The 26,824-nt window shown below is 51.3% G+C and overlaps 1 protein-coding gene across 4 annotated transcripts in view; it reads left to right on the top strand.

Moving 5' to 3' along the window:
- Nucleotides 1-24,549, top strand: part of DEPDC5 (DEP domain containing 5, GATOR1 subcomplex subunit) — a 92,852-nt gene extending 68,303 nt beyond the window's left edge. For 2 of the 4 annotated variants that reach the window (XM_060118712.1, XM_060118711.1), the window contains exons 33-43: nt 135-278; nt 6,059-6,213; nt 8,439-8,516; nt 8,987-9,119; nt 10,227-10,335; nt 12,033-12,257; nt 14,310-14,479; nt 17,824-17,995; nt 20,760-20,820; nt 22,769-22,851; nt 22,999-24,549. In XM_060118712.1, the coding sequence (XP_059974695.1) occupies nt 135-278; nt 6,059-6,213; nt 8,439-8,516; nt 8,987-9,119; nt 10,227-10,335; nt 12,033-12,257; nt 14,310-14,479; nt 17,824-17,995; nt 20,760-20,820; nt 22,769-22,851; nt 22,999-23,291 (1,623 nt within the window). In that variant the 3' untranslated portion in view covers nt 23,292-24,549. The remainder of the gene's footprint in view (nt 1-134; nt 279-6,058; nt 6,214-8,438; nt 8,517-8,986; nt 9,120-10,226; nt 10,336-12,032; nt 12,258-14,309; nt 14,480-17,823; nt 17,996-20,759; nt 20,821-22,768; nt 22,852-22,998) is intronic. The other 2 variants (XM_060118713.1, XM_060118714.1) reach the window with 2 other exon arrangements.
- Nucleotides 24,550-26,824: the final 2,275 nt, after the last annotated feature.

The raw sequence follows: 26,824 nt of genomic DNA on the forward strand, positions 1-26,824 counted from the left end.
CTGCTGGGCCGCGTTCCGTCCCTTCGCCCCCTCGCACCTGCTGCTGCTTCCTGCTGCTCTGACCTCAGGACGGGGCCTTCTTTATGGAGTTTGTCCGCAGCCCGCGCACAGCATCATCCACCTTCTACCCGCAGGTCAGTCCAACCCCAGGGCCCCGAGGCCCGTGCATGCCTGTCCGTCGCAGAAGCCGCGACCTGGCCTTCAGCTCGGCTCTGAACATGTGGAATTGGGCCGAAGCCGAGTTTGAGGGGCAGTTGAAACTGAATTCAGTCTCAGAGGTGCATTTCCTTTCTTGGTGTTTGTGGTGACACAGGGGGATGAGGAGATTAACGTCAGAAAACATGCTGGCACGTGTGGCTTACGTGTTCCCGTCTTTGTCATGTGTTGCCACTGACTCTTGGCCACGGGGCAGCATCTTTCTATTTAGGTGTTTTTGTCCATATGACATAAGCAACATGATACATGCTGACTTAAGGACAGAACTCTTATTTTTTTCTTCCTAGTACAAGCAGATAAATTTATAGCAGTGTGGCAGGAAGTGGTGAAAAACAGAGCAAGCAATTACTACCAGGCATGTGCTTTGTCATAGACTGAGGGCGTGCGACCCTGGGCAGCTTGCCTCTGGACTGTCCTGAACTCGCGTGTCACATAAAGGGTTTGGACCCATCTCAAGGGGCTTCCAAGCCTTCAAACTCTTCAGTTACTATGTGCCAGGCTCATAGTATTATTTCATCTCATCCTCACAGCGTAGCCGATGAGTTAAGCAGATGTTTTATCCCAGTTCTACAGATGGAGAAATTGAGGGCCAAAGAACTTGTGCTTCACACAGTACAGGGTTGAGCTGGGATTTAAATCAGGACCAAGATGCTTGATTCATTACCCCCACCCCATAATTAGCATCGGTCATTGCTGTGCTGACAGATCTTGGTGAAGAGAACCTGGGCTCCCTGCCCTTTATTGAGGCCCCTGAGTATATGTGATTGACCTGGTCGCAGAGATTTGAAAAGGAGGAGAGGGTTTATGCAGAGCAGGGCAGGCTCAGGAGGACGGACGTGGGAGGTTCGGGGCAAAGGTTTAGGAACACTTATTTGGTGGAAGTGAGAAAACCAACATGGATTGAGGACCTGCTCCACCAGCTACTGTGCAAAGGGCTTTGCAAACAGCCTGTGAGTCCATGAGGTACATGTACTATCACCCCATTTTCCAGATGAAGAAACTGAGGCTTAAGTATGTTGCCTGGTCAGAGGGCCCGGAACTAGCGAGTGGCAGAGCCCCTCCACTGTTCTGTAGTTCACACTGGTGTCTTTCCTTTCTTGGGAGGCCAGAGGGCATCTTGGGTCTGTGCTGGGCTCTTCCCAGTGAAAGTGTGACCCTGGGCAGGTCCCCGTCGGGGCCTCTGAGTCCTAATCCAGCAATCACCATCTGTAGGAGGCAACCTGCCCTTGTGGTTTAAAACAGACTCCGGTTGCAGTTTTTAACCTTTTACTTTCTAACAATAGACCCTCTTGTGAAAAGCTTCAGACTTAGATTAGAACTTAACCTAAGAAAAATCAACAGAGCCGGGAGAGAATTGTTTTATACATCCTATAATACTCCACACAGGTTCACGTGGTGGAATTCACCGGAAGAACAGAAGTGGATAAGTTCCTGGAATTGGAAACAGCAAACAGAGATGAGGAGTTTATGTTACCCACCATTAAAAAAAAAAATGATCCCGTGTAAGATGTAGTAAGGGAGCGCTCTGTACTGACGTGAAATTAAATTGAGCTGTGCTGAGTGCCGTGGGAGATACAGGGATGAACACGACGCCCTGTGGACGTTGCTTGTTTGATGTCTGTTCCCCCCTCCTCACCCCCAGATGGTGAGCACCATGAGGGCAGGGGAAGTTTGTTTTTTTTGGGGGGGGTGTTTGTTTATTTAACATTTTATTTTATATTGGAGTATAGCCGGTTAACAATGTTGTGTTACTTTCAGGTGAACAGCAAAGTGATTCAGTTATACATATACATGTATCTATTCTTTTTCAAATTCTTTTCCCATTTAGGTTGTTATGTAATATTGAGCAGAGTTCCCTGTGCTATACAATAGGTCCTTGTTGGTTATCCATTTTAAATATAACAGTGTGTACATGTCAATCGCAAACTCCAGGGGAGGGTTTTGATGAGGGGTGATATTCCTTCCTTCCTTGATGATATAAACCTTGGAAAACATCCTGGCTGTGGGGCTGGGGTTATTCTCCAGCTCTACAAGGTATATGGGATTCCGTCACGAGTGCTTTTACGAGGCCTCTCTGTGCCCGGATGGTGCTGGGTGGCTGGAGGCCAGGAGCCCTGCTTATAACCCACCTTGTCTCCAGGTGGGACACTGGCCTCAATGCACAGTTGAGGACTGGGCTGGCGAGTCCTGCTGTGTCCTGGTGGCTGGTTGTCCTCCAGCAGGAGCAAGCAGGGCTCTGACAGGCATGGGGTTGGGGGCCATGGGGGCACGTGTTGTGGTTGATGCTCATCCCAGAGGCGTCCTTGGGAAAGCCCCCTCCCTCAGCTTCTCCCACAGCTTTGGGCGTGTGGGAAGGTGGGAGGAGAAGGGGTTGGTGTTGCCGGTGAGGGTTGTTGGTTGGTTTGTTTAATTAACTAAATGCCAAACTTTATGTGGATTTCACCGGTTTTTCTGTGAACGTCCTCTGTGTTCCAGCGTCCACTCCGGGGCACCACGTTGCATTTAGCTGCCATGTCTCCCCAGTCTCCTCTGGTCTGTGACAGTTTCTCAGTCTTTCCTTGTTTTTGTTTTTTTTAATAACCTTGATGGTCTTGAGGAGTCCTGGCCAGATATCCTGTAGAAAGTCTCCAAATCTGGGTTGGTCTGATGTTTTTCTCATGGCGAGACGGGAGTTATAGGTTTTTGAAAAGAATCCTCAGAGGTGAAGTACCCATCTCATCACATCCCATGGAGGTCTACAAGGTTCACACAACATCACTGGTGACGTGAACCGTCATCGCTTGGTGACGTGGTACTTGCCAGCTGTCTCCACTGTGAAGCTGCTGTTTCCCCTTTCTATACTCTGGAAGCAGGTCACTAAATCTAGCCCGCTCCAAAGAGGAGATGGGAGATTAAACTCACCTCTGGAAGGTCCCATCTGCACAGGTTTACTGGGGTCCTTCTGTAAGGAAGGTTTTGAACGAGGTTCCTAAGACAAAACCCACCCCAGACCAAGCACCTCCCTCTGCTTGGCTCTTTTCAGCTCTCTGTGTGAGACGACGACAGTTCTGTCCATCTCTTTGTCTGTCTGTCTTTTCCCACTGGTCTTATTCCAAAAAGTTTCTTCAGGTGGATTCTGGAAATAAATGCAACCTCCAGAATAAAAATGTGACTAGATGGGGAAATTCAGGAAAAGAAAAAATAAGACAGGACATCCTACGAGGTCTTATAACGTACTTAGAGTTTCCTGCTAAATTCAGCTCTGCACTTCCTGGTAGCCAAAGAAAAGTGGGAAACATCTGTTCCAGGATTCAGAGTGGTCATGAGATAAAGACAAACCAGTTGCTGGGGAGAAGCATAACTTTTCCTGGTATTAAGATCTGAGCAAAATGCCTTTTTCTGCAGCCTCTTTTTTTTTCTTTCTTTTTAAAATATTTATTTGTTTGTTTATTTAAGCTGCACTGGGTCTTAGTTGTGGCACACAGGATCTTCATTGAGGCATCTTTAATTGCAGCATGCAGGCTCTTAGTTGCGGCATGCATGTGGGATCTAGTTCCCCGACCAGGGATTGAACCTGGGCCCCCTGCATTGGGAGTGCAGAGTCTTACCCACTGGACCACCAGAGGAGTCCCATCTGAGCAGCCTCTTGAAAGATGGACGTTGTGTGATATGGAGCAGGGGTGGGACAAATCTGGCCCACCATCTGCTTTTGTCGATAAAGTTTTATCAGGACAAAGCCACCCCCCCTTCATTTACATCATCGATGGCTGCTTTTGTGCTTTTTCACTTATACAGAAACTGTATAAGTTTCAACAGGCTTTATAGCCCACAAAGCCTAAAATAATTACCATCTGGTCCTTGACAGAAAATATTTGCCAATTTCTGATTTAGAGGATAATTCTTAACCACTTCCTGGTTCAGGCTGGTGGGGCAATTCTCAGGGGCAGTAGACAAGAGATGACCCCACCAGAGAGGCAGCATCTAGAGGCTTCTGTGCCTGAGAACTGAGTCTAGTCCCCTCTGTTAGCTTCTAACTTAATTTTACGGTGTAGCATCTATTCCTAAGTCTTACTGGTTGGGGGCAGGTGGTGGCTGGTAATTGCAAGCTGCTTCTTGCTGCATTTCTCAGTATTTATGGTGCTGGCAAAGACTTGTTGGTCCTTTTTTTTTTTGACAGTTCATTGAGCCTGATATAGGAGAGCAAATTGGTTCTTTTAGAACCAGGGGTGATTTTATCTCCTAGGGGACGATTGGTAATACCTGGAAACATTTTTATTTGTCACAGCTGGAGCAGTGGAGCATCTGGTGAGTAGGAGCCAGGGATGCTGCTCAGCACCCCAGGATGCACAGGACAGTCCCCACAAGAAAGGCTTATCTGGCCCCTAATGACAATAATGCCATGGTTGAGATGCCCTGTTTTATTTATTTTATTATTATTTTTTTTACTATTTATTTATTTGGTTGAGCTGGGTCTTAGTTGCAGCAGGTGGGCTCCTTACTTGCGGCTCTCTAGCTCTTTAGTTGTGGCATGTGAACTCTTAGTTGCAGCATGCATGTGGGATCTAGTTCCCTGGCCAGGGATCGAACCCGGGGCCCCTGCATTGGGAGCATGGAGTCTTAACCACTGCGCCACCAGGGAAGTCCCGAGATATCCTGTTTTAGAAGGAGTGATTTTTCCATCATCCAATAGAGTATCTGATAATATAAGGCTCCATTCTGGAAGTACTCAAGAACCCCATGTAAGAGGGACTAGGAGTCTTAGATTTTTCCAGAAGTGCTCTGGAAGGCTTGCTGTTCTCTCCAGATGTTTGCTGTGGGGTGCAGCCTCTCTAGGTGGGCAGGTCATAGTCCTGCCCTCCAGGCCATTTAAAGGGAATGAGACAGATAGAAAACCATGACATGAAGCAAAACCTGGCAGCTCCCAGGCAGGGGTCAGAGACCCAAAGTAGAGAGACAGTTTCTGTTTGGCAGTGGGGGCAGAGTGAGTCAGGGAACGTTTCACTAAGGGAGCAGCGTTTGAAACACAGCGTTTGTAGCCTGTGGTGGTGGGGAAGGGAGTCCCAGGTTGGTGGGGCACACAGACAGTTTTAAACACACAGGGTTGACTTGGCTGGAAACAGAGCCATGGGTGAGCGTGGGCGGGACAGTTTGAGCCAGAGCTCCGGTGCCACGAGTCAGTTCTCAGTTCGGTAGCTTGTGAGGAGACTTGAAAGATTTCAGAGTAACGGAGTGATGGGATTGGAGCTATCCTTTAGGAAGATGAAGCTGGAGTGCTCACAGGTAGGGTGTGTGTGAGGTGGGTGGGTCAGTGGGAGCCAGGCGGTGGGGCAGGCACGCCTGAGGGGTCATGGGAGTCGGCGGAGGGGAGGCCACAGGACGAAGCCTCTCTTTAGAGGTGAACCTGGAGAAGGGAGCTTCAGATGCACCTGAGCTGTGAACCTGGGCAAATGGGAAGACTGATTGCACCTGTGACAGACGCGAGTGAGGAAGACTGGGGGCCAGGAGAGCTGCTTGTCTCTAACCATGCTCTCTCCCTTCTCCCAACCCCGAGGAATGATGCTGACTTCTTTACTCCTTTGGTGGGGGTTTTCTTTAGTGTAAATCTTGTGGTTTGAGTCAGGTCCTGGTCCCAGGGGTTCACTGTGCACCTTGGCCTCCCGTGGCCTCAGTTTGGGGCACAGGAATCCCCCCGCCACTGGCTCCAATAGAAGGGGGCACACGCCAGCAGGGTGGTCCCTGGACTCCTTTAGCTCCTCAACCAGGGACTAGCGGGGACTGGGAATGAGAGGAATGGGTAGGACCGTGCGTGTGAATAGCCTGATTTTTTTTTTCCCTTTGGTGTTAACTTTTAAATCTCCTACAGGTGTCTGTGGACCAGACGGCCACCCCGATGTCAGACAGCACCAGTATGGGGGTGAGCACAGGCCAGTCCGTGGACAGAGGCAACAGCCAGACCTTTGGGAACTCACAGAGCTCAGGGGAACAGGGCTTCCCCTCTGCAAACTCCAGTGACAGCAGGTGAGACTCAGAAAGGCCAAACTCATGCTCCTGGGCGGTGGGGCTGGTCTGACCTCAGAGGCTGCAGAGGCCGGGGGTCCGGATCCCAGGCCCAAGGTCTGACTCGGCCACAAGTTATATCTGGGAGCCCAGACAGTCAGTCCTCACCAGCACCTTTCGACAGGGCTAGTGGTCAGTGCCCTGCCTTCCTCACAGGACAGCTAAGAGGTTGCCGCAGAGACACAGAGAAGCATCAGGCACTGTGCAGGAGTGGGCTTCGAGAAGGGGGCCCGGAGTGAACCCGTCCTGCTGCACGGGGCGTCCGTGGCCTGATGCCTTGCCTATGTCAGGTGCAGTCAGTCCACGCCACCTGAGGAAATGGACGAACAGTGAATGGGTGGATTATCGTGCCCCAATGTGGCTCTTTTCTTTTTTTTTTTTATTTTGGCCGCGCTGTGCGGGATGTGGGATTTTAGTTCCTTAACCAGGGATGGAAACCGTGCCCCCTGCAGTGGAGGTGCAAAGTCCTAACCACTCGACTGCCAGGGAAGTCCCTCCTTGGCTCTTTTCTTGTTCCTGAATAACCAGGGGAAAAAGAAGCTGCTTGGAGCTCATTTGCTGGAGGAAGTGCCCAGCTTTTAATGCTGTTGTCAAATCTGAGAAACTTCTTTTTTATATCCTTCCCAGCTGCGTTTGGTTTATCGTAATTCTGTCCAGTCTGCTCTTGTTCCCTCACTGCACTGACTGAGTGGTCCTCAGCTAAGTGGTCTAAGAGACATGACTTTGGACCTTTTCACCTGAGCGCAGAAGGTCATCTGAGGCAGCTCACCTGGCTGGTCCCCGTCAGCGGCCACGCAGTTTCCTTTGCATGTCACACATCCTGTGCTGGATTTACCTGCATCTCGACTATACTGGCTGGTAGAGGTGGTCAGTTTGGAGGCGGCCGCAGGCCTGGCCTTGTCTGGCCTCTGTCGTCTCCCCAGGCCCACGTCCCTGCCAAGTCTGGCAGACGCTTCGGCTCCGGCAGCCCAGGGCACAGGAAAGGCGTGCACTTCTCTGCTTCCTCGTTGCTCACGTGGCAGGTTCTCTTCTGCTTTTGGAAGAGGAACTGGGAATGTTTAGGCTGGAGATGAGAAGGCCAAAAACAACACGAATCAGGACCAATGACTGAATTACAGAGAACACACTCCATCTCACGATAAAGAGCTCCCAAGCAGCTGGTCCTGCCTCAGGGAAACGAGCTCTCTGCCACTGAAGATGTTCACACAATGGAGCGGCCTCTGTCCAGACTCTTGTCGCGAGGACTCAGGCATTAGTTCACTTCCGGGGTCTTTAAAGTCTTCTTTAACCCTGAGATTCTGAAATGCTCCAGTGGGTCCTGGACCCACCTAGTAGGAAGAGGAGGCTGGGACTGAGGAATGGGAGGGGTTTAAGGAGCTTCCGGATAAGCCCCAGGTTTGGTGTGATGGGTGGCCCTGTGTGTCCCATGCCCAGTAATCTGGGCTCGGTCGCTGAGTATTAAGCATGTTTAAGGGACCATAGTACCATCGAGGAAGAACTCGGGCAGCAGGTGACGGAAAGATCTGGGCGCCAGAGCAGGCAGACGGGATTCAAATGTCGACCCTGACGCTTCCCAGCTCTGACTTTCACCAGCTCCTTTTACGTCTCCAAGTTCCAAAGGGTGGATGTTACTGTTACTGTGTTTAGTATGGTCTACCATTTTGGACTTTGTGGGTGTCAGTCCCCTGTACAGTATTTTACACACACTAACCTCACAGCAACCCTGGAAGACAGGAATAGTATCATCCCCAGTTTTCAGACGGGGAAACTTAGGCCAAGAAAAACCAGAGGCCCTCCAGCTGATGGTGGTGATCCTGGGATTCTGCCCCCTGTGCTCTGACCATGTTACCTAGCGTTCTTTGGTGAGATTAAATGATGTGATGTGTGAAAGGCCCAGAGCATTCTTCTAGAGAGATTTCTTGGAAGGGGTCAAGCCTGACAGATTATTCAGAGAGGAGATGCTTATTAAAGGAAGCAAGTTTGGACACAAAACCACTTCGAATCCTTTTTTTTTTTAAACGTATACACTTTGGAAGCAGGAACCCCCCTGTGAGATATCTCCAGGATGTAACTGTCCAGAATTTGCTTGAATGCCTTCAGTGTCCATATCATCCTGGTTTCCAACTCTGTAAGAAGCAGAGCAAGAGGGTCAAGACTCGGGGATTTCACTCTCCTCTGTGTTACAGCTCTCAGCAGTTGGTGGCCAGCTCCTTGACGTCCTCCTCCACCCTGGTGGAGATCCTGGAGGCCATGAAGCACCCCTCGTAAGTGGCTTCTCTCATGAATGAGTGCAGGGGTGGGAGGATCCCATGGCCCAAGCTGGGGTGGTGCTCAGGCAGCGTGGTTTGGTGGGTTTATACCTGACTACTGCTCAGCAGCTGTGAGACCTTGGGCGAGTTACTTGACCTCTCTGAGCCTCTGTTACCTTGTTTGTAAAGTGGGATTATAATGGTTGATTCACAGGATCGATGTGAGGATTGAATGAAATAATCATGTAAATTACCCAGTGTAACGCCCGACAAGCATAGGTGTTCTCTGAAGGCCAGGTTCTCTCCTCCCCCTTCTCCTTTTCCCCTGTAACACCTTCTTTTGTCCTGTCACAGGGATTTCTCTGAGTCTAGGATTAGTGTGGAGAAATTGAGCTGTGGGGATCGTCACTTCAGATATCAAATGCTTTAGTGGGGTCCCTTCTTTTTTACCTTCTCTTCCTGCTTGTTGCTGCCTTGGAACTCAGGACAGGAGTCCAGCTGCTCCCTGAGCAGAAGGGCCTCTCACCGTGCTGCTTCATCAGTGCGGAGGTGGTACACTGGCTGGTGAACAACGTGGACGGGGTGCAGACGCAGGCCATGGCCATCGACATCATGCAGGTAAGACCACAGAGCAGGGGCCCTCGCCAGTAACGAGGTCACCAGGTGGAGTAAGAGTCTGTTTTTAGTCAGTGTGAGGCCTGTCTGGGATCAGCGAATCACAGAGCAGGTCTTGGTTCGAAAGGCGCTACTTTACCTTGACTTAAACATCGGGCATAATCTGCCACCGGAACTGAAATGTTTTGGGCAGAATCTGTGCTTTTGAACCTTGGGGGAATCTCTGTGAAGGATCCCCAGGCAGTGCCCTCCCTCTGCCTCAGCATCTTCTTGGCACCCTGTGCGCCCTCTGTCGAGCACTGGGCACAGCAGAGTGGGGTCTGTCCACATCTCATTCGTCCTCCGCCCTGACCAGGCCCCCCGAGCGCAGGCCATCCCTTACTGTGCGTTTCCACATCACCAGCGCCCGCTGTGTTGCTTGGCACATGGTAGGCACTGAGCAAGCACTCGCTGAATTTAATGACACTGTTCTGAACTGGAATTAAACTCGAGGGGAGGGGAAAGGGAGAAGCCGGTTCACACCGTCCTGTCCACACAGAGGGCCCCATGGGGAATCAGTGCCGTTTGATCAATACATGTCTATATAATAAAATTATTAAAAACATGCATGAAAATTACATTTCGCTAACCATTTATTTCTGGAGAGAGAGGAAAGGGAGTGAGACATGGGAGACTCCACAGAGATTTTTTATTTTTTATTTTATTTTATTTGGCCGCGCTGCGCAGCTTTCAGGATCTTAGTTCCCCGACCAGGGATCGAACCCACACCCTCGGCAGTGAAAGTCCTAACCACCGGACTGCCAGGGAATTCCCAAGATTTTTTTTTTTTTTTTTTAAACAAAAAGCTCTGAAGTCTGTATAGCAAAAAGTTAAATTAGTTGAAGTGGGCTGATGATATGACTTGGATTTTCTTTATACTTTTCTGTATGTTTGAAATATCTGATGATACTGTATTATGCATTTGCATTTTATAATATAATTTACACCAGGCACAGCATTTAACACAGTGCAGTCGTCACTGCTGATGGGGGTGGAGAGTGGGGTTTGAGGGCTGCACCTCTGAGATGTTCCCCTGCAGGACTTTCAGAGCTTCGTTGTCTCTCCTTCTAGAAAATGCTGGAAGAGCAGCTCATCACACACGCCTCTGGCGAAGTCTGGCGGACCTTCATATACGGCTTCTATTTCTACAAGATAGTGATGGACAGAGAGCCTGAGCGAGGTGAGGCGAACTGTTGCCCGTGGGGCAGGTGTTTCCTGGTGACATGCTCCGTTAAATGACGGTGCTGCTCGGGCTCCTCGTGTGATGCTGTCCCCTAAGTTGACGGATCCGTCAGCCTCCTTGAGCATCTGTACTTACTTTGAGCATCACCAGAGTGACAAAGGGTTTCTTAAAGCCACAGTACATTCTTGGTGAGCACGATGTGGATGGAAGATAAACCTAAAAGAGGCTGAGGGAAATGATGAGGAAATGCCCGCGGCTCATTTGCTGGTCTCTGTCTTTACTCACAGCGCCCCCGACCCCCACTCAGTGCAGGTGGGTCTGAGTATAACATGACAGCTCTCATCTAACTGAGAGCACTTTTTACTTGCTGGGCCTTCAAACTCCACCTCTTCCCCCAGGAAGACGAGCAAGCTTTCCAAGATAAATTTCAAGTATTTTGTTTTTTAATGAATAAAAGGAATTCCCAGAAGGGGAGCAATTTCCAGCCTGGTCAGAGCTGCAGGCACCCAGGGTTCTGACCAGCATCTCCAGTCCCTCCCGAGCGCACAGGGACCTTGGAGGGGAGTGACTCCCACCCTGCAGACAGATGGCTTCTCGGCCTCTGGGCTTCAGGAATACTCCATCAGATGAAGCGGCTGGTGCCACTCACTGGCGCTCTTATCCAAGCATGTATTGGAAGTGGATCCGTCTAGGTTTTTTCCTCGTAGACACCAAGTGTGTCCATCACCCCTCTTCCCTTAAATTCTGAGTTTGACCAGTAGACACCCACCTTACCTTCAAGGTGAAAAACCCCCAGTTACTATCACATGCTCTGAAATTAGAGGTCTGAAACCGGGGCTAAAATATTTTTTTAATTGAAGGAGAGGTTACATAACATAAAACTAACCATTTTAATTAGTTATTTATTTGGCTTTTTTTTTTTTTTTTTTTTTTTTTTTGGCCTTGGGGCACAGCTTGCGGGATCTTGGTTGAATCTGGCTGGGCCACTGCTGCAGTGAAAGCACCAAGTCCTAACCACTGGACCACCAAGGAGTTCCCAAAACTAACCTTTTTTTTTTTTTTTTTTTTTAATTTATTTATTTTTGCTGTGTTGGGTCTTCGTTTCTGTGCGAGGGCTTTCTCTAGTTGTAGCAAGCGGGGCCACTCTTCATCGCAGTGCACGGGCCTTTCACTATCGCGGCCTCTCTTGCTGCAGGGCACAAGCTCCAGATGCGCAGGCTCAGTAGTTGTGGCTCACGGGCTTAATTGCTCCGTGGCATGTGGGATCCTCCCAGGCCAGGGCTCGAACCCGTGTCCCCTGCATTGGCAGGCAGATTCTCAACCACTGCGCCACCAGGGAAGCCCCCAAAACTAACCATTTTAAAGGGCAATGGCATGGAGTATTCTAAGTGTCATGCAACCACCACCTCTATCTAGTTCCAGACCTCTTCCATCGCCCTGAAAGGAAACCCTGTCCTCATTAGGGCTCCCTCCAAAACTCCTCTTCCCCCAGGCCCTGGCCACCACCAGTCAGCTTTCTGTCTCTAAAGACTGGCCTGTTCTGGACATTTCACCCAAGCGGCCTCACGCACTCCGTGGTCTTTTGTGTCTGGCTTGTTAGCGTTGTGTTTTCAGATTCACCCATGTTGGGCGTGAACCGGTGAGAACACGAGAGCTTGCACTGAGGGCTCCCCCCTCCCCTCTGCCCTTCCCAGTGGCCGTGCAGCAGCCCACTGCTTGGCACACGACAGCGGTGGACGACTTCGCCAGCTTCCAGCGCAAGTGGTTTGAGGTGGCCTTCGTGGCCGAGGAGCTGTTGCACTCGGAGATCCCTGCCTTCCTGTTGCCCTGGCTGCCCAGCCGGCCGGCCTCCTACGCCAGCAGGCACAGCTCCTTCAGCCGCAGCTTCGGGGGCCGGAGCCAGGCGGCTGCGCTTTTAGGTAGGTGCCCAAGCAGGTGGAGCCCGGGGATGCACTGGCAGGTGGCTGAGCAGAGGGGCAGCCAAAGGGGCAGTGCCACGGGAACCAGGGTTAGGGCCCCCGTGGCTGTCACACTGTGACTGTTAGCACCACGGCTCCTGTGCGGCTTCCACCAGCCTAGTGGGTCAAGCTCATCATTGTCCCAGCCAACCAACAGGGCTCAGCAGTTGTCAAATCAGGGCAGGACACTAATCTTCCATGGACAGGAGGGGACAGACAGTGTGGCCACTTTTCCCAAGAGGCTCAGGACACAATGGATGTGAGCTGGTGCTCCCTGCTGGTTTAGCTCTTGCCAGAGGCTGTCCCATGACTATAACATCCTAGGACCTCAGAAGAAGAAGGGACCTCAGAGGTGGTCCATTCCAGGCACTCACCCTGTGCGTGACCCTCCTCTCTGCCCTCCCTCCCCAAATGTGCTTACCCCATCAAGGGATACACACTGGGATTCTTCTCTCCCCTCCTTGGTTCCTGCAGCCCTAAGATGGGGTGAGCACCTGCTTATTGAACAGTGGTGACCTCTGCTCTCAAGGACCGGACTGATGGGTCGAGATGTGAGCGTCTTTAGAAAATGCATGCTCTAGGCAGGGCGTCGTGAGATTTCCCTCAAAGGCAGGTTGGAGAGACCCTCAAAACCCTCTGGATGGAGGGAAGCAAACGTAACATAGGCCGAACTCCAGGGAAATTCCCTATTCTACTTGGTTAGCCCAGACGTGCCTGGCTAATTGGAATTCTTGCCTAGCTGGTGGAATGGAAACGTTACTAGTCGTCACTGTTTCCAGATTTTCAGAGTTGCTCAGGGCCAGCGTGGCCAGTGCTTTGTGTGAGAGGCAGGGGACAGACCGCCGCTTCTCACCAAGGTCTCCACGGGGGTGTGTGCAGGGTCCCAGCCCATGTGCTGCACTTACCCCTTGGTTAGGGTTACTGCTTCTGGGAAATGCGTCGTCATTTTGGTTCTGGAGGCTATCCTGACAGTTTCTATAGGGACATCCTCATTTCCAAAGTCTTCTGCAGCTGCTGGTACAGCCCTCTCGTGACTGCCATCATCTGAAGCTCAGGATGAGATTTGTGTCATTTGGTTTAGCTTTGGTTCTTAGTTACTTCAAAAAGTGTGGTCAAAAAGGAAAAGCATATGGGAAAATATGTCCAAAAAAGAGGAAGAGTAGGGGCAAAGAGATTTATGTCTACAGCGGGTAGTTTATCAACCTGGGGTATTCTTCACCCTGTTCAGGGGTGTCAGGAGGGTCGGAGGTTCTGAAACTAGGCAAAATCTTTCATATATGCATGTTTTCTGGGAAAACATCCACTTACCAGGTTTTCAATGGCTCCCATGATTGTTATAGTGGAATTTTACTCCATCAGCTTCCTTTCCCACCACCCCTCCCACAGGAAGTGGGTTTCTTTTCCTTTTAAACCCAACACGGCATTATTACAGCTACTTCTCTCCAGTAACACCCCTCCCACCTCTGTGTTAGGACATGAGATCCTTCTTCCCAGCATTTTTTCAGGTTAGAATATAGACTTTTACTGTATTGTTTACTTAAGTGAAATTGGTCTATCTGTAGTGTTGAGTCTTTTTCTCAGAAAAAAATCAACATGATATAGAAGGGGAAGAAGGTTCCCAGCGTTAGCAACGCTAACAAATGTATAATGACATGTATTCACCATTATTGTATCACACAGAGTAGCCTGACTGCCCTAAAAATCCACTTGTTTTTGTAAGTAAAGTTTTACTGGAACACAGCTGCGCCCACTTGTTTAGGTAATATCTGAGGCTGCTTTTGCACTATAATGGCAGCATTGAATAGTTGGAACAGAGACCTTGTAGCCTGCAAAACCTAAAATATTTACTATGTGGACCTTTATGGAAAGCAGTTGTCGAGCCCTGGACTAGCTGATTTCCAGGAAGCATCTGGAATCTGCAGTTTCACATCTGGATGCTCAGTTGTTTTCTCTTCCTCCTCACCCCCTGCCTTCCTTTCCCTCCCCCGGCCACCAACCTCCACCCCCATGTAGCTGCCACTGTCCCAGAGCAAAGGACCGTGACCCTGGACGTGGACGTGAACAACCGCACAGACCGACTGGAGTGGTGTAGCTGTTACTACCACGGCAACTTCTCACTGAACGCGGCCTTCGAGATCAAGCTGCACTGGATGGCGGTGACCGCCGCTGTGCTCTTTGAGATGGTGAGACCCCCTTATGTACGGTCAGGCCTGGGCTCACCTGGCAGATGGGCGCACGGGTGCTCGGTAGAGATCCACTTCACTTAAAAAATTGTTTTCACTTCAGGCTCCTATTACCTTCACGTGGACTGTTGGAATAGCCTCTTTCAAAAAATTAAACATAGTGAAAAATTCAAACAGTCGAAAAGGGTATGTAGGTCAGGGTTTCTGACCCTTGGTGTGCTACTGACACGTAGGGCCAATGGTTCTGTCATGGGGGGCCTGGCCTGTGCATTGTAGGATGTTGAACAACATCCCTGGCCTCTATCCACCAAATACCAGTAGCATACCCTCCTGTGACAACCAAAAATGTCTCCAGGTATTGCTGATGTCCCCAGGGAGGGGAGGCATTGCCCCCAGTTGAGAATCACTGGTGTAGAGCAGAACGTAACCCTCTCTCCCACCCTCACCCTGTTCCCTGGGACTTCCATCTACTGCCTTGCCACTTTGCTGCTACTTGCAGAGAGATCCTGTGCATATAGAGGCCCTGTTACTTTTACTTTTTTTTTTTTAACAGACATAGTAGCTCAGAATATTTACTATTCATGTTGTGTTTTTCCTATCACCTATATATCTTCTGTATCAATATAAATAAGTCGGCCTCACTGTTGTTTTTTTTTAATTTGTTTTGCCTCATTTTGGGGGGAAAGTTTTTAAAATAACATTTGTTTCTTAAAAGTTAACATGTGTGTAATAGGAAACTAAAAAACACAAGAAGTAAAAATCAAAGTCATCCGTAATCACAAGTATTTTAGAGTCTGACATGTCCTTCTAGGTCCCGTTTGTGTATCTATGCAACTAAGCATCAATTTTTATGTAATTAAGATTCTACAGTTATGTATCATGTGTTTTTTTTTGTTGTTTGGCCGCACCGTGTGGCATGCGAGATCTTACTTCTCTGACCAGGGATCAAACCAGCGCCCCCTGCAGTGGAAGCGCAGACTCTTAACCACTGGGCCACCAGGGAAGTCCCTGTATCATGTTTTTTTTATACATCATGAATATTTACCATTTCAAAGTTCCAAAGCTACCTGAGTATTTTGGTAACCAAGAACACACTACATCAGCTCAATTTGGAAGACATTGCCTCATTATTTTTAAGGGCTACAGAATACTCTATTGCTTGTTTGTATCATAGTTTATCTACACAATCCTCTGTTCGTGAACATCACTGCTGTTAACTCTGGTTCTCTACAGGGATGGGGGAGGTGTGTGGTTGTGACCTCTTAGGAGCATTTGGCATATCTGGAGACATTTTTACTTGCCCCAAATGGTGAGGGTGCCCCTGGGTTCTAGCAGGTGGTGGGGAGACCAGGGATGTAGCCCATCATCCTATAGCACAGAGCACAACACAGCCTCTATGGCAAAGAATCCCCCAGCCCCAGTGTCTCGAGTGCCAAAGCTGAGAAGCTCTGTTTCAGTTGGTCTCCTGCCTGTTTCTGCTTCTCGTCCACCCTGGTCCAGCTGCCTCATCAGGTCACTCATTGTTCCTGGCCACCCCACATCCCAGGCTGTGTGTCTAAAATAAATGCTCCTTAGCCGAGCTGTCAGTGTCTTCCAGGAGCCCTCTTGAGCCATCTTTACAGTCTCCTACTCTTTTTTATATGCTCTTTCCTTCAGCCCCAAAGAGTATTTCTCTATGGCTTCAACTGAGTCCCATGCCCCTCCAACACTGGCCCAAACATCTCATTGCACAGCTGAAAGCAGCTGGAAAGTTCAAAAAGAGTTTGTGAAGAGCCTAGGAGATGACCAAAGGGAAAGGAGCACAGTGTCGGCTGGCAACGTACAGGTTTTTTTGTCCGGGGTTCAAAAGCCTAGTTTTATCCCTATAAGATGTGGAAGAGATTGGTCCACATCTCTGTCTGCCTCCAAATGGCATTACTGTCTTTGAGGACCCCTCCCATGGAGACACTCCCATCCAGGGAACATTGTTAAGGTCCAAATCAAAAAAGACACCCAGCTGCCCATTTCACTCAGCTTGCAGGGGACACCAGCTCTTCCCCAGCGGGTCAGCGCCGGGATGACCACTCCCTCCAGCCAGAACTAACCCTCTGGCCCAGTGCGATAGCGTCCTCCTCAGAAGCCCCACCAGGTGACACTGTCTCAGAACCACACAGCCACAGTGTTCTCTCTCTCACACACACACACACACTCACACACACACACACACAGATACAGTTATAATTTGGCGAGAAGAAGAGTATTTATTTCCTCAGAGGAGTTTAGCATCTATCTTTTTTTTTTTTTTTTTTTTTTTTTTTTTTTTCTTTTTGCGGTATGTGGGCCTCTCACTGTTGTGGCCTCTCCCGTTGCGGAGCACAGGCTCCGGATGCGCAGGCCCAGCGGCCATGGCTCACGGGCCCAGCCGCTCCGCGGCATATGGGATCCTCCCAGACCGGGGCACGAACCCGTATCCCCCGCATCGGCAGGCGGACTCTTAACCACTGCGCCACCAGGGAGGCCCTAGCATCTATCTTTTAAAAAGTACACTTTTCACATCAATTCATGTAAAACCCACTGAAAGCTGCTCATATTTTTATCATGATTTTATTAAGTTTTTAAGAATCTCGAGTGTAGGTTAATTATTATTTTAAGGCCATGTCCACATTTGTTATAAACCACATTTTATTTAGATAAATATTACATAAGCCTTAGAAATTACTTGGTCAAGCAGAGACCTTGGTGTTTTGGTCATGGTTAGGAGTGTTCCTGGGAGAAAAGCTTAAGAGTGGGGAGGTTTGTCGTTAAGCCCCAGTAACTTTCATTCTCGGTCAGTCTTCAGACAGATGGCGTTTGGGAGCTTGCAGAGAGCTCTCATTCTGCGAGGTCAGCGCTTGTCACTTTTGGCCAGAGGCCACCATGATCATCTTGCAGCCCGCGTCTTTCCCTCTCAGCCAGCCTGAGTGGATTGTTTTCCTATTTGATACTTTGGACTTAGTAAATTTTTGATAAAGGACAAAATTAGAAGGACTTAACCTATATCCTGTGACTTTCCTCCAACATCCTATGGAGCAAGAAGGGGCAGGACATAGCTCTCTCTAGTCTGTTCCTCCCGAAAGAGCCCCTAAAGTTGCAGAAGCTCAGGCCGTGAGGAGCCACGCGCTTACCTCCCGGTCTTTCAAGGATTCACAGGAGGTTCAGCTGTGTTTCTTCCTCCCAGGGCGGGTCTGGAGCCGGCGGACATTAATCAGTGAACGTGTGGATCAATACGCAGGCCATCACTCGGGTGGCTTCGCTCCTCAGGAAGTTACTTCTCTTGTCAGAGTGAACTTGGAGGTGACGCTGTGTGTTTCTGTGCTTCCCACCAGGTCCAAGGTTGGCATCGCAAGGCCACCTCCTGTGGCTTTTTGTTGGTGCCGGTTTTGGAGGGTCCCTTTGCGCTGCCCAGTTACCTGTACGGCGACCCGCTCCGGGCCCAGCTCTTCATCCCGCTCAACATCAGCTGCCTGCTCAAGGAGGGCAGTGAGCACCTGTTTGACAGTAAGAGACACCCCTCTCCGGAGGGCCTGTCACCCGCGTAGACCCTTCCCGCAGGGTCGCCTCTCTAGGCGCCTGGAGGCCAACTTTTTTTTTTTTTTTTTTTCAATTTGGTAAAATGGAGGCCAGCTTTTCACGGGCCAGTGAAAAGAAGGAGCCTCGTAGACAGGGGGCCAAAGGGTTTTGTTTGTTTGTTTGTTTTTTATAAATTTATTTATTTATTTATTGGCCGCGTTGGGTCTTTGTTGCTGTGCGCAGTTGTGGCGAGCGGGGGCTACTCTTCGTTGCAGTGTGCGGGCTTCTCATTGCAGTGGCCCCTCCTTGCTGCGGAGCACAGGCTCTAGGCACGTGGGCTGCAGTAGTTGTGGCACGCAGGCTCAGTAGTTGTTGCTCGCGGGCTCTAGAGTGCAGGCTTAGTATTTGTGGCACACGGGCCTAGTTTCTCCGTGGCATGTGGGATCCTCCTGGACCAGGGCTCGAACCCGTGTCCCATGCACTGGAAGGTGGGTTCCCAACCACTGTGCCACCAGGGAAGTGCTGGGGCCAGAGTTTTAATCCTGATTCTTCACTTAGTGGCTGAGCAACCCTGGACAAGTCACTTAATGTCTCTGAGCCTCAAATGCCTTATTCCTAAAATGGGGGTGACCAAAGCTGCCTCACTAGCTCAGGAAGACCCTCGTAAGGCCTGGAGGGGACGGTGGGTGGGAGAGGGCGCTGTGCTCTGTAAATCTCGAGCAGCACCAGGCTTCTCCCTACACCCTCCTCTCTCTGCTCCAGCCTTACTGGTTTGGGCGGCAGGAATCTGATCCTCACTGGAGGCTTGGATCTGCTGCTCCATGAATAAAGGCCAGAAATGGGAGGCATTGAAAGCAAAAACAGGACACAGTGTGCTGTTGTGTAAAGCTGAGATGCGTCAGCACCTGGAAGACGCGGGACCCCCTCAGAGTGCTTCCCCGAATGGAGACCATGGGGCCGACCCCACTCGCTGCTCCACCCTCATCCACCAGACTCTGAGGGCAGGTGTAGACAGATGGAGGGATGAGCTGACTTCACACAGCACGGACTTTTCATCACCAAGCACTCATTTCGATGAGCATGTAATTAGCTCCTACAAAGCACCCCATGAGCTCATGGATGATCTTTTTATAACGAAAAGCTAGAGTCGCTGCTGGTGTGTCAGAGCCCTGTAGACTCTCAGGCGTAGAAATTATCAGTGTGGAGAGAAAAACTTTTGAGGTGAAGGAGATGCTTTCTCCTGAGTTCTTATGAGTCTGTGCTGTGTTCGGTGACAGAGAAACAGCCCCCCCCCCACCCCTGGGGTGCAAAGAGCTTTTGTTCCGAAGGCCCACCTGTACATTCTTTACATCTTGGAAGACATTTGTGTTTAGACACTGTTTTAAGTGATAGTTGGGATTCCAGGTGAGCCCCACGGCCCCTGGAGGCTGAAGATGCCGGGATCTTTAGGGTTTACAAAGCACCCCCCCAACCCCCCCCACACACACGTTCTCATTTACCCTCACGGTGTGGCCGAGGGGGGACTGTTTTTTGCCGTCCTGAAATGGCAGGTGATTATGTCTGCATTTGATGACTTTAAGCCAGGCACCGCCTCCTACTGCTGTTTTTAATATGTTGAGGGGAAGGCAAGATCTCCCCCCATACCACCCAAAGACTCTTCTGGGGTTTTCCACCTTCGCTGTAACAGCACAGGGGTGCTCTCAGGGCTGGCACTGGAGGACATTTCTGTGTGAACCGATGGTTTTCCCTGCCAGTCGTAACCCAGTCTTCAAGACCAGCATCTCAGTTGGTTGCCATGGTTACAGCTGAACGAAAGGAGTCCTAGTTGAAAGGAATAAAGACTTGAATCTAAAAATCAATTTTCTTGCTTCTGTGCCACCTCTCTTCCTGTTATCTCCCATTCTGATAACAGGGAATTCAAAATCTTAAAAATCTGACAAGAATACACTGTGTCTGTTTTTATCTATTAAAGCCAAAGTCCTTTCTCTTTTCTGCTCTTTGGTTACCCGGAATCCTCAAATCTAACCTAGATATAAAATTCCAAATACGGAAAGAGCAACAAAGCCCCTGCAGGCACCCCTGGCCTCTGGGACAAGGTCTCGTGTGGTTGCTGCCCCAGCCCTCCGCACCTTGATCCCGAGAGCAGCCCTGGCCTGTTGCCTCTGCTGTGTGACAGCTGCCTCAGCCCTGCCACCTCTTCACCCTGCTCCTGTCCTCACACCAGCCAGGCTGGAGCACGAAGTGGGCGGTGGGGGCGGGCACTCACCTGCCCCGCCCCCTCCCCTCCCCTCCCCAGCTGATCACGTTTCCAAAAATCATTTTTTATTGATTTGCTTCAATTTCCCCACCCCTATAATGGAAGATTGGGATTTTTTTTTCTCCTTAGAAGCAAATAACATTCATTTCAAGCTTATCTTTTGGTTGTATTTTAACATCCTGCTCCTTTCCGCTTTTGGCACAAACAGTCATTAGAATGAGCTTATACCAAGTTCTAGTAGCTCACACTGGTCGCTGAGGACTCATATTCCTCTCCTTTCTAGACCCTGATGAAGCTTGAGGGCTGTCACTGTCTTTAGGATATCCCTCCTTGGGGTGGAGGCTGGTCTTTCTGAAAGCAGGTGGTGTGAAAAAGCAGAGTTCAGGCTCAAGGGGGGAGCATTGCCAAGAGTAGTGAAGGATACCCACGGCTGGACCCAGGGAGATTTGCAAATCTTGTAATCACAACTCGGCATTTACTCTTTTTTCCTTTTAGGCTTTGAACCAGAAACATACTGGGACCGAATGCACCTTTTCCAGGAAGCCATCGCACACAGGTTTGTCCCTTAGCAAGAGGGAAAGCATGGGGAGGCATCAGTGTTTGTCTCAAATAGCAGTTACCACAGCGAAGCCCAGTTCATTCCCTTTCTGGGGAGATGGACCCAGTCCACCAGTGACAGATTCACTGCTTATCTCCGACTAGTCCCTCTGCCTTGGTTTCAGAGATGAGCACCACCTGTCCAGTTCCTGGAGCTGTAGTTTTTCAGACTTGCTTCCCTCTTCCAGTTTGTAGGAGAGCAGAGAGCTCTCTCCTCAGCCTCCTACAAGACCTGGAGCCAAACTCTCCAGGAGATGAAAAACTGTAGAATCTGTCAGGAGCCTCTTGACACATGTTGAGAAGACAATGAATGGTTAAAAAGCAATAGATACGTTCAGTAGGTATTTATTGGTACCTAATATGTATACCAGGGAGAGCCTTTCCTAGGCTTAGCTGTATCCCCCAGGCCAGTCCAGCTGTGTCTCTAGAACATCACTAACTCAGTGTCCGGTTGCTGCCTTGTGTTATTCATAGAAAATCAGAGCCTCCTGTACCTGCTTCAGTGTCATATCATCTTGTTCAGGCGCCTTCAGCTGTCCCCGCCCCACCTGGCACACCCCCCTCCTTGCACAGCCCCCCACCAACTGCAGCATAAAGTCCGGACTCTTCAGCCTCCCCCACCCAAGCCGGCCCAGGCCTGCCTTAGACCTTACTCAGCCCTTTTCTTCGATGCTTGGTAAAGGCTGTGAAATGAATGCCAGGGCATCTGACTTCCTCCATCCAGGAGGAGGGGGTGCGATTCGGGGCGGTCAATGAAGCGGTCGGTGGGAAAGGACTTTGATGTGGGAAGCGGACAGGCCTGTTTCACCTCGGCCTCCACCAGCATCTGGCTGAGGAACCGTGAGGTGCTTTGCCTTCGAGTTCTCCCCCTTCACAGGGTTGTTGGGAGAGTTCCCTGACGTTCCCAGCACCTAGTAGGACCCCAGGAGATGGTAGTTATTATGAGGAAGACGAGTTTGTCAGCAGGTCCTGCTGATCCATGCTGAGTAAATAGAGAGCCTTGATTGGAAAGTAGAGAGGAGGAAGGGCAGACTCCAGAGCCGTTCCTGCTTGTGCTAGAACCAGCTGACAGTGATGAGCTGGCAGTGCCCATCAGCCGATCTGCTTATGTGTCTGACTTCACATGTTCTTCAGTAAATAATTACCAAGTGCCCGTGTAAGCTTCTGTAGAGGATGCAACACAGCACCTCCCTGGAGCTCAGTCCAGGAAGGGAGACAGGGTTTTCCCTGCTTTAGTTCTGCCTCATCACAGGCTTCATTACATAAACCCCTCAGACTCAGGGCAGGGGCCATATCTGCCAATGCATTCTTTACAGCACTTAGCAGGTAGAGTGTGATAAATGCACTTTGTGGAAATAAAAAAACCAGGAATAGAACAAGCCATGGATGAAAAATGGCCCCTCCTGCCTATTTCCAGAACGCAGCGAGGCAGGGTCCCAGCTTTCCTCGCCTTAAGGAAGGGACTCAGTTATGATATTTCTCAATGCAAAGCCTTTATTGAGAACTACTGTGTGCTTAGTGTGGGAGAACTGAGAGGAAGGGGAGAGGGCCCCGGCTCAGCAGAGTTAAGATAAGGGCCTTCCCCGGGGGAGCTGACAGTCTTGGGGGTGGGCGCAGGGGGGAGGGCCGATGCGATGGAGTTGGGGGTGGCTGGGTGGAGATGAAGGCTGGATGAGGGAGAGCTGGGCAGGTGAGAGGCTCTCAGCGCCCAGAGAGGAAAGGGGGCCGGGATGGTGGGAAGTGGTGAGGACAGTGAGGAGCAGCCTGAATGTTCCACCTGAAAGAGACTTTCCAGATCCCTTGGCGGTCCACACTCTCGCTCCCCCCAGCGCGCCCCCCCGCGCCCCGCCCCGTGTCCCTGTAGCCCAGGGGGCCCTCATCGGCCTGTCTCCCTGTCCTTCCCTTAGGTTTGGGTTTGTTCAAGATAAATATTCTGCCTCTGCTTTCAACTTCCCTGCTGAGACCAAGCCTCAGTACATCCACGTCACAGGTGAGGCGCTCCAGGCGCAGCGTGGACGGGGCGGGGTCGGGGGCAGCCGAGGTAGGACCGGGAGCCCCGGGGGCGGGGCGGGGGGGCTGGCTCAGGCACCCTCCCTCCCTCCTTCCCAGCGCTGTGACCTGTCCCCTGTCCCCACAGGCACGGTGTTCCTGCAGCTGCCCTACTCCAAGCGCAAGTTCTCGGGGCAGCCACGGCGGCGCCGCAACTCCACCAGCTCCGCCAGCCAGAGCCTGTTCTGCGAGGAGAGGGTGGGCTACAGCTGGGCCTACAACACCATGCTGACCAAGACCTGGCGCTCCAGCGCCACCGGCGATGAGAGGTTTGCTGACCGGCTGCTGAAGGACTTCACGGACTTCTGCGTCAACCGTGACAACCGGCTGGTGACCTTCTGGACGAGCTGCCTGGAGAAGATGCACGCCAGCGCCCCGTGACGGGCCGGGGGATACTGTCCTGCTACTGATGGTACTCGGTGGGGTCAGGCAGGCTTGGGTGGTGGGGGCTGTGGGTGCTGCTTGGCCCCCACCAGCCTCCGTCCGCTCCAGGAGGAAGACTGCGGAAGCCTCCGGCACCCGGGAGCAGGTGGGAAGGCGCCCCCTTGCACGTCCTCAGCAACAGAGTGGCTCCGCTGAGCGTCCTTTCCTCCGCCGTCCGCAGGTACTTCCCGCCCAGGAGGAGTGTGCAAAGGATGTAAGATAACTTTGTGAAATAATGTACCATAGGCTCACACCAACTGTATATACCTGTACAGAACAGAAACAGGAATAAACTGGCCCGTGTGGCATCTCTGTCCCCAGCCTGGTCCCGGGCAGCAGCAATCCTGTCTTCGGCTGGGCAGTCGTGCCCTGTCGCTGGGGCCCTGGAGGCCGATGAGGCGGCCACAGACGCTGGGGAGGACTCCAGAATTCACTTGGGGGTCTGGCTGTGAGTTTACTGAAAGGTTTCTCTTCATGGGCCCTCGGGCAGGAGAGGAGAGTTCCGGGCAGGCCTCATGAGCAGACAGGACGAGGTGCTGGGATCCCGCGGGCCTGGTTGTGGGAGGTGAGTCTTGCTAAGTAGGTGAGCCTGGCATGGCGTGCAGATGTCGCGGCATTCCGAAAAAAATCCAAGGAAGTCTCTGTTGACTCTGGCTGAGGTTAGGACCCACTGCTCGATGGGATAAGACTCAGCATGGTCCTCAACCTCAGCCCCGCCCTCACTGGCCAGGGGGTGGGGGTGGGGGACCTGACAGCTCCCACCACTTCCCCTCCCGCCACTTCCCTCCCCCCCGAGTTCATCACAAGTCCTATTGATCTACCACCTCAATGGCCTGCAAATCCATCCCCCTCTCCCAGGAGCCCTGCAGCCACTCTCAGACTGGCCCTCACCTCCTCTTCCACCTCCTGCATGGCTAGGAGCACCTCCCACCTGGTCTCTGCTTTCCCTCCAGGCCCTTCTCCACTCGGCAGTCACCACTCTGATTGTTCCCCCCACCTATTTAGACCTCTTTGGTGACTTGAACTTCAAAACTCTTAGACGTGGCTGCACAATCTGGTCCCAGGCTTCCTCTCCAGCCACCAGGAACGTCAGAAACTCTTTATGGGCTCAGACCCTTTGCACACACTGTTCCATCTGCCTGGAACACTCCTCACTCATCCCGGCTGTCATCCATCCGCCCTCAGCTCAAAGGTCCCTTCTCCAGAGAAGCTCCGTGGGACCCCGTCATATCTTCCCACGGCACCTTGCCCTCCTCCCATCACACGCGGCACGTGGCAGGGCGCTTGACTATTTGGTTCAGCCTTTTTTCCTAAATGTTTGGCCTAATGGAAGATGCTGGAGAAGTGGTTGTTGGCCCAGCGCATGGGGTGAATGAATGAGCTCTGGGCTTGAGGGCCAGGCACTGGGTGTCCCGTCTGAATCTCTCCCTCACTCCCTGGGCTTCCAGCTTATTTAATAGAGCCTGTTTTCTCCTCTGCAAATGCAGGTGTTGATGCTGCCTGTAGAGATTTTGAAAGAATAGGTCTGTTAACATATGTGAGAACGCACTGGCTGATTCCTGGCATGTAGCAGGTCCTCCATAAAAACCCATTTTCTTTTCCTTTTTCTCCTTCCCTTCCCTCTGCTGAATCTTTGCTCCTTTCTAAGCATCAGTGTCCTTCACTTATAAAATGGGAGGCTGTCTCCCAGGGTGGTTGGAGGATCTAAAGACAGATGTATATGAAAGAGCTGACTTACCAGCAGGCAGTACACAAATGCAGGCTGCCCACCCTCATTTTCCCAGGCCGGGAGTCTTCACGTGCTTCCGAGCCAGCTTCCTGAGTCATTGTGTGGACACGGCAGCCGCTGGCCCATCCAGATCAGGTCACCCACCGCCATACCTGTGATCCTTGGTGTCCTGCGTGTGAGGCCAGCAATCACCCCTGCTTTCTGCCCTCTTCCCTCTTCCAAAGATGACCCGGGAGAAGGCTCAGAGAATGATTTGGTGGGAGAAGGGGCAGCTGACGAGTTAGAATCCCGAGTCACCCATCCTTGGGAGCCAGGCGTGAAACATGTGCCCTCGAACTGTCCCCCCGCATCCCTCCTCCCACTGTTCCACACCGCCTTCCACCCACTTGTCCAAGACCGAACCTGGGAGTCAAAACTCAGTCCTCCTCCTCCATCAGACTCCCACCTGTCCCTCAGGCCCGCCCACCACCTCCCTCCCTCCCTGCTGCCCAGGTGCGGAGCCCGGCCTTTGGGAAGGGCACGGTTTGATTAGACTTGGAAGATGTGTGCGGATCGCAAGGCCACCACCGGGTGTAAGGATGTGATAGCCATTAGTTGGTGGAAAGAGAAAAGCAGTGGGCTTGGGCCCAAGAGGACCTGGCTTTAAATTCTAGCCCTGCCATCTCTTAGCTGTGAGAACCAGGGATGGTTCTGTCTCTTGAGCCTGTTTCCTCCCCTATTAAATAGGGATGGTGTGGCCTCAGCTTCCTCCACAGCCCCCACCCGGACAAACAAACCTGCGAGCATGCCTCTGAGTATTTCTCTTTTTCTGTGCTTGCGACACTGTCATTATTTGCTGACCCGTTTCAGCTCACTTGCTGGGACTTTCTTCTGGCACATTCTTCAGCTAATGAGAGAGGAGTGAGTTGGTGAGATCAAGGGAGCTGGTGCACACTGCAGGGCCCCTCACGGGGTCCAGCATGTAGGAGGGACACAAGAACTGTGAGAAAGACCTTGAAGGGATCCCCGGTCTGGCTTCCTGAATTGACTCCTGGAAGGCACTCATTTGTGTTGAGAATTGACGCCATTGAGTCCCCGACACATGTGTGACATGCCTTGGGTTACCCCACCGCGGGTGGAGATGAGGCTGGTCCCATAAGGCAAGAGCCCCAGAGCAGGGAGTTCTTGGAGATCTGGTCCAACCTCTTCATTTTCTCCCAGATAAGAAGACAGTGACCTGCCCCAGGTTTAGGTTGGGACCAGCAGGAGGACCCAGGACCTCCGGCTCCCGGCCTAGTACCTTTCTAGGTGACGGATCCAGATTCCAGCAGGGCCACTTGCCAGCACGTGACCCTGAGTGAGTTACTGCGCCTCTCAGAGCCCTGGTTTTCTCATCTGAAAAATGAGACAATAATACCCTCGTGGGGTTGTGAAAATTGCCCGAGAGAATTCGCATAAAGAGCTAAGACAATGCCTGGAAGGTTGTGAGCCCTTCCTAAACATGAGCTGTTATGACGATGATGACTGCCTGGGACTCTGTGAACCCCAGGGGATTAGAGATGGAAATGACCACAGAGGGCAGGAATGGACGAGGCAGTCTTTAAAGAGGAAGGAGCCTTGGGCCTTGTAGGATGTGTAGGAGTTGGCGTGGTCAAGAGGCTGCACTCCTCTAACAGCTGTGGCTGTTCTGCCTTATCTGGGTCCCAGGAACTTCTGCTGGGAAGTTTCCTCTGTTGGCAGAGGTGCCGCATTGCTAAGAGCAGGAAGAAGGGCCTCCTGGCTC

This window comes from Mesoplodon densirostris, chromosome 15 (genome assembly GCF_025265405.1).
Source record: "Mesoplodon densirostris isolate mMesDen1 chromosome 15, mMesDen1 primary haplotype, whole genome shotgun sequence".
Taxonomy (NCBI): Eukaryota; Metazoa; Chordata; class Mammalia; order Artiodactyla; family Ziphiidae; genus Mesoplodon; species Mesoplodon densirostris.